At 41.9% G+C, this 7,281-nt stretch overlaps 1 protein-coding gene across 1 annotated transcript in view; it reads right to left on the minus strand.

Annotated features, from left to right (window-relative positions):
• Positions 1-7,001, minus strand: part of PECR (peroxisomal trans-2-enoyl-CoA reductase) — a 41,650-nt gene extending 34,649 nt beyond the window's left edge. Inside the window, exon 1 of the mRNA XM_056111580.1 lies at positions 6,814-7,001. Coding sequence (XP_055967555.1) covers positions 6,814-6,937 — 124 coding nt within the window. The 5' untranslated portion in view covers positions 6,938-7,001. The remainder of the gene's footprint in view (positions 1-6,813) is intronic.
• Between the last annotated feature and the right edge of the window lie 280 nt (positions 7,002-7,281).

Genomic DNA, 7,281 nt, shown 5'->3' on the forward strand with positions numbered 1-7,281 from the left:
ATCATCACACACTATCTCTTGTTCCAATATTGTCCTTCTATAGCCATTTGGGGACACCTCCAATATTGTCCCTCTTTATTATTTTTTCTTTTTCATTTTGGTTTTGGGGCCATACTCAACAATGCTCAGGGGTTACTGCTGGCTCTGTGTTCAGGAATTACTCCTGCTGGGGCACAAGGGACTGTATGCTGGAGGCTGAACTCAGGGTGGCCACATGCAAGGCGAGCAGCTAGCTGCCTGCTGTATTATCTCTCAAACCATGGATTTTGGGTTTTATTTTTAATTAACATGGTAACTGGCCTCCGGAAAGATAAGTGGCTTAGCCTAAGGAGTTTTTGATTTCAAATGGGGCTTAATTTTCACTATGGATTTAAGAATTGTAGATGCCAGATTTTGTGTATGTGTGTGTGCTGTGTTTAATCAATGTGTGTGTATGTGTGTGTGTGTGTGTGTGTGTGTGTGTGTGTTTAATCTTTGTCCTGATTCCTTGTGTCCTACTCTGGGAACAAGAGGAAATTATACCCATATTTGTAGGCAGAAAAATTAAGGAAGACATTATCCCAGGAATATCAATTTCCAATTTCCCCTGTCCAGCTTATTGATATGATTAACTACTATATATTTGCTCGAGCAGGCCCAGTAACGTCTCCATTGGAGACTTTGTTGTTACTGTGTCTGGCATATCGAATACGTCACGGGGAGCTTGCCAGGCTCTGCCGTGCAGGCGAGATACTCTCGGTAGCTTGCCAGATATATATATATTGGATATATATATATGAGATATATATATGGGCTGGAGCGATAGCACAGCGGGTAAGGCGTTTGCCTTGCATGCGGCCGACATGGCCGACCCAAGTTTGATTCCTCTGCCCCTCTTGGAGAGCCCGGCAAGCTACCTAGAATATCTCGCCCACACGGCAAAGCCTAGCCGGCTATCCGTGACGTCATTTGATATGCCAAACACAGTAACAAGTCTCACAATGTTACTGGGCCCGCTTGAGCAAATTGATGAATGGGAGGACAGTGACAGTGAGATATATAGAGATAGATAGATAGATATATGTATGTATATGTATATATAAAACCTGACTGCAAGGACACTGGGTTTATTCTTACTGTGAGCTGGTAGCCAGCCAGAACGTACAATCCACAAGGACTTCATCCAAGAAGACTTATGTAACCACGCCTTGGTTATATAAGCAAGGCTGTAGCTGTAAATCAGAAAAGCTGCATAAGAATTATGAGTCCAAATTATGACTATTGTTATGTCAGTCCGGGTCAGTATAGGTCACCATCTGAGTGTATATCCAGCAGGGGGGCTATATTCAGGTGGACTGTTGTCTTTGGTGACAGTACAGAAGCTAGTCAGTCACCTAGCACGACCTCCAAATGAGATACCAACAGCATGCCTGGGCAGCTCTCCCACAAAAATTCTGGGGAGTTAAAATTTAAGTCACTTTTTTTACGGGATGATTTATTTTACTGCACATAACCAAAATGCAGTTCAATAAATATTTATTAAATAGGATGAGCAATTCCACCAGCCCATGTTCACAGACTGCATTGTACTTTTTAATTTACACATACTAGTTGCAGGAAAGGAAGTCCAAGTGGGCATAATCATTCCACTTTCTGGTGACAGAACGATTGTACAGTGGGCAGGACACTTGCCTTGCACACAGAGGACTTGGGTTCTATGCCCACCACCATCACATATGGTCCCCTCAGCACCAACAGGAGTGACCCCTGAACACAGAGCCAGGAGTAAGCCCTGAGCACCAACAGATGTGGCCCAAAGAAAAAAAGAAAAGAACAAGGAAATTTCACTTGTGTGGATGGTGAATTATTCCTACAAAGGCTTAAGTATCTTTCATGAGAAACTTCATTTTCTAAATGACAAATAAAAACTTGTTCCTCAGGAATACTATAGTGATTTATGTTGACTTTGTCCTAGGTTTCAAAAGAAGACTGTAGCACTGTAGCACTGTCCTCCCATTGTTCATCGATTTCCTCGAGCAAGCACCAGTAACATCTCCATTGTGAGACTTGTTATTACTGTTTTTGATATATTGAATACACCACAGGGAGCTTTCCAGGCTCTGCTGTGCAGGCAGGATACTCTTGGTAGCTTGCTGGGCTCTCAGAGAGGGATGGAGAAATTGAACCCGGGTTGGTTGCGGAAGCATTCATATCTTTTGATAATAACTGATAATCACTCTGATTATAACTGATAATAACTGATAATATCTGATAATAACTCACTAAATAATCATTGATGGCTATCTGAATCCTGAAGGCTTTGGACAGCTAGTTAACTAATATGAGAATAGACTGATATAAGTTTATTAAAAGACCATTTTCTTTAACTGCTAGAACATTTTATCAGTTGTAAAGTTAAGCTAGGTACAAAGGTATTGCAAGAAATACAGACTGCAATGCTTGGTAAAAGATTAGAAACCGAGTTTAGTTAGTTAATAATAAGCAATAGACTGGCAGAGCATAGTATAGCAGGTAGGGCACTTTCCTTGTACACAATCTGCATCTGATCTCCAGCATCCCATATGGTTCCCAGAGCACTCCCAGGAGTAAAGTCCTGAGTGTAGAGGCAGGAGTAACCCCTGAGCATAGCTGGATGTGACCCCCAAAAGCAAAACATGATAATAATAATGATAATAACAATAAAATAATTTTTAAAAAATAAATAAGCAATAGGGGCAAGAGAGATAGTACAATGAGTTGGGTGACTGCTTGGCACGCAGCTGACCTGAGTTTGATCCCCACTACTGTATATGATCCCCTAAGAACTGCCAGGAGTGATCCCACAGTCCAGAGCCAGGATTATACCTTAAGCAATGCTGGGCACGGTCCCATCCAAAAAGTGAGACTCTAGCAAAGAAAATATCTGAAATGACAGAGCTGTAGAACAGTTAATATCAATTTTATAAATAACAAAGTATATGTCGGGCCAGAAAGATAATGCAGTGGGTAAGGCGTTTGCCTTGCAGGCGGCTGATGCAGGTTGAATCCCTGGCATCCCATATGGTCCACCATGCACTGCCAGGAATAATTCCTGAGTGCAGAGCCAGGGGGAACCCCTGCGCATCGCTGGGTGTGACCCAAAAAGCAAAAAAAAAAAAAAAGTATATGTATGCACAGTGAAAGATTAAGAGGATTTAGAAGGCCAGAGGGAAAACTCCTATATTCTTTCATATATTCTATATTATTTAAATCAATAGCAATGTTCTCATTCTACCTAGGTAGTCATTAGAATAATCCTTCTAATCTTTATGCCAAGCGATTTGGATAGGCCTTTTTATTATGATATAGATGAGTGGGAAAAAAAAGTTTGGTAAACAATTAGAACAAGGTACAGCAAAGTATGGGATTATTGTTCCATCAAGGCATTTGGAACCAAGTATATTCCCTTCCCATCTGGGCTGAAACTGACTGCTTTTAATCTTCAACTCATTCATCAAGCCTACATTTATTAAGCATCGTCAAGGGCTCTGCTGTTGGCAATAGCTTCGTCTACAGAGAAAAAAATACTGCTATCTTGCCTCGAGATTTCAACTTGCCTTTCCTATTTCTATTCTGTCCAGTCTGAGAGAGACAGAGACAGAGACACAGTAAGAGACAGAGACACAGAGACGCAGAGACAGAGACAGTGACACACAGTCTACACATATTGGACTCATCTAATTTTAAAAAGCACGCCTCAGTGGCCAATTTCCAATTAATACCAAATTAAGTGAAGTTCAACTTCATGCCAAAATATAGTAGCCTTCTCACTAGCAACAGAATTGGCCAATATTTTCTTCTGCTTGGCCAATTCGGGGTTAATAATTTTCAGAAAGTAGCCATTTATTCTCTCGTTAAAAATAAAAGCTGAGAAAGGTACACTAAAAGTCATTTGTCTCTTCATTGAAAGAAATTCATACAATAGTATTAAGAAATCCATACAACAGTATTGCATGCACATTTTTAAAGTACTATTTTTTAGAGATGTTTCATCATTTTCATTGGCAGCTCAAAGGGATCCATGGCTTCCAAAAGATTGTGACATAATTATTCTGTTTCAGCCTGTCTTAATGAAAACAGAGTTGGTCACTGCGCTCAGGGACCCATGTGTAGAGTGTTTAACTACACAAATTTACTAAGCAAGTGTTAAGAAACTTCAAATGTATGAAAACCTATAAAAGCTGGTGAAGTTGAACCAAATCTGGCAAAACTGCTATACAGCCCAATATATGACTTCCACATAAGATAGTTGGTTCTGCCTCTCTCTCTCTCTCTATCTATCTTTCTCTCTCTTCTCTCTCACACACACACATTTTGTTTTTGGGGTCACACCCAACAGTGCTTGGGGTTTACCCCTGCTTTGTACCCAAGTACTCAGATATCATTCCTAGGAGACTTCAAGGGACCATATGCAGTGCCGGAGATTGAATCCCATATGCAAGGCAAGTCACATGCAAGGCAAATCTCCCTGGACCCTGACTCTCGTCCTTTTATGGATTTTCCTAAATGAGGCTAAATTTTGGTGGTTTTTGGACACAGTAATGGTGATGAAGCTGCACTAGGGCCAGATTAGGAAATACAAACTTTCTTTATTAGTTTCTTTGTTATTTTAGGATTTGGGGCCACATGCAGCTGGCAGTGCTCAGGGCATACTCTTGGCTCTAAGTTCAGGAATCACCCCTGGAAAAGCTCAGCAGGCCCTACTAATGTCCAGGATCCAACCCAGGTGGGCTAAGTGCAAGGCAAGCATCCTACCACTGTACTATCGCTCCGGCCTAATTTCAGTTTCTTCTTATGAATTACACACACACACACACACACACACACACACACACACACACACACACACACGTGCGCGTGCGTGCACATACCTCTGTCTTTCTGTCTTTTGGCTTTTAGTTTACACAATATGTTAGGCATTAGAAACACGAAGCAAAAGCAACTCACATACTCATTTCAAAGAAGGAAAAATGAAGGCAATCTAAGCCATCCATAATTCTGATCATTTTCAGAAAAATAGGTGCTAGAAAGGCAGTACAGAGGGTAAGGTAAATGTCTTCTATGTGTCTGACTATGGTTCGATCCCCGACACCTCATATGATCCCCAGAGCCAGCCAAGAGTGATTCCTGAGCAAAAAGCCAGGAGTAAGTCCTGTGCACCAGGGGATATGGAGCCACAAACAATAACAAAAACAAGCAAAGTTGCTGCTACAAGTTTACAGTTTCTGAATATATATGCAGTCTTTTCTGCGTATTTGCATTAACAATCAAATCAGAATGCTCTTCTTAGTTAGAATCTTCCTTTTGTCACTTACACATTTTTTTTCTGTATAAATAAAATCTTCAACGGCAAGATGTTTAAATAACAGCATAACCTGGCACTGCTGACATTGTTACTTCCCTGTAAAACTATTAGATTTTTTTAACTGTTTGTAACTTTAGATGTATTCAAATCAGTATTAATTTCTGCTCATCTCTTTAAATTCTTTAGACATGGATTCCTACATCATAGAGAGTGAGTACTATTAACGCTCGGAGATTATTTTTCCCAAAATGCTCTCCAGAAAGTTTATACTTAGTTCCAATTTCATTTCAACAATCACATTTTGTGGACCTGGGGAAGGAGAATTAGTGGAAAGGGGTGTTTGGGCCAGAACCTGCAGTCCTTAGGGGCTATTTGTGGCTCTCTTCTCAGAAGGGACTCCGAGAAGTGCTCCAGGATCATGTGTGATGCTGGATGTAACATAACACAGCATGCAAGGCCACACCTTTCCCCTATGCTATCTCTAGGGCCCGACAATTTCCCCAGCATCAGAAACCTTATTAGAAAAGCAGTGGCATCTTGTTATGTTTTACCTTGTATTTTGTTAACAAAAAAGTTGACGATTTTCTCAGAAGTTCTCCCTGGTTAGAATGTTTGGTTCATATTATCAAACTAACTTGCTCTCAAGATTACCAGATCTTTTCCTAATTATTTGTGAAAGTCTTTAACAGAATACATTTCTTTTCTATTTACATGTTCTTTTTTTTTCCTTTGCCTCCAAACAGTATTTACAGCTTTTTAACAACACTGATTTATATCAGTGCTCTTCAAGCTTTTGACACCTGTGGACTAGTGAAAAGAGAACAAATATTTCTCAGACTACAAAGGCAGAACTGAATACATTATTTGTAAAAGAGTATTTACATACCAATACATAGACTGTCAATTTTCCCCAACATGATCTTGTTAAGCAGAAAAAAACTTTGCTGATCAGAGATTGAAAACCATAATCTACAAATTCCTAGGGGCAATATATCTTTAACTCCCCCATGATTTCTTTGTTTTTATGTTTACAGAGTCATCTCTGTACTAAGATCAATGTTCAGAAAAGAATCACTGTATCACTGTCATCCTGTTGTTCATCGATTTCCTCCAGAAAAGAGTAAGAGGAAATATTCTTGCTCTGATTATGAGGTGGGAGATTACAGGAAATAATTGTTACAACCTTCTGTATACTCTACTTACAAATATCCATTCACCGCAATGAGACAAGGACAGAGAATAGTTCATTTTAAACGAACACCTGCAATTAATTCCACAGCATGCTTCCACCGGAAGCCTTATTCTTAAGTAGTTAGAAATCTCTGTTCTCTCCTCCCTGTGTTAATCAGGGCCACTTGTCCTTGGCTTTGCAATAGCAGCTTCGTCTTAAGGCCCAGGTCACTGGCTCTCAGGCCCCAGGTCACTCTAGCCTTGGAAATCTGCTGCCACCTTAACTCCGGTTCCCTGGCCCAGGGGTCTTGCTAACGCACCCAGGTGTAGGAGCTCGGTCACGATGGCCTTTCCGATGCCCGTGCCCCCGCCGGTGACGATGGCCACTTTGTTCTGCAGCAAACCGGCTGCCAGGCAGCTCTTCAAATTAACCAAAGAGCTCATCGCCAACACAGAGTCCCACTTGCCGGAACGCAGGCCCCAGGAGTTACGTGGTGACCCGCAGCAATCCAGGGTCGGCCGAGCGAAACGGCCACGTGACCCGAGACCACGCCCCGCCCCTACCAGACCACGCCCATTGGGCAGAGGCCCCGCCCACCCGCCCCGGCTCCGGGAGCCCCACCCGCCCGCCGCAGCTGCTCCAGAGCCTCCCGGGCTTCTGGCCGGCCACGGTTTCCTTGTGGTCGGCACCCTTTGTGAGTCTGCTCCTGCATCAAAGGCACGGGTGTTGGAACCTTGTATGACTGAGACGCCAACCATGAACAGCTTTGTAACTGTGTATCTCATGG

The sequence above is a fragment of the Sorex fumeus genome, unplaced genomic scaffold (assembly GCF_029834395.1).
Source record: "Sorex fumeus unplaced genomic scaffold, SorFum_2.1 ptg000014l, whole genome shotgun sequence".
In the NCBI taxonomy this organism is placed as follows: domain Eukaryota; kingdom Metazoa; phylum Chordata; class Mammalia; order Eulipotyphla; family Soricidae; genus Sorex; species Sorex fumeus.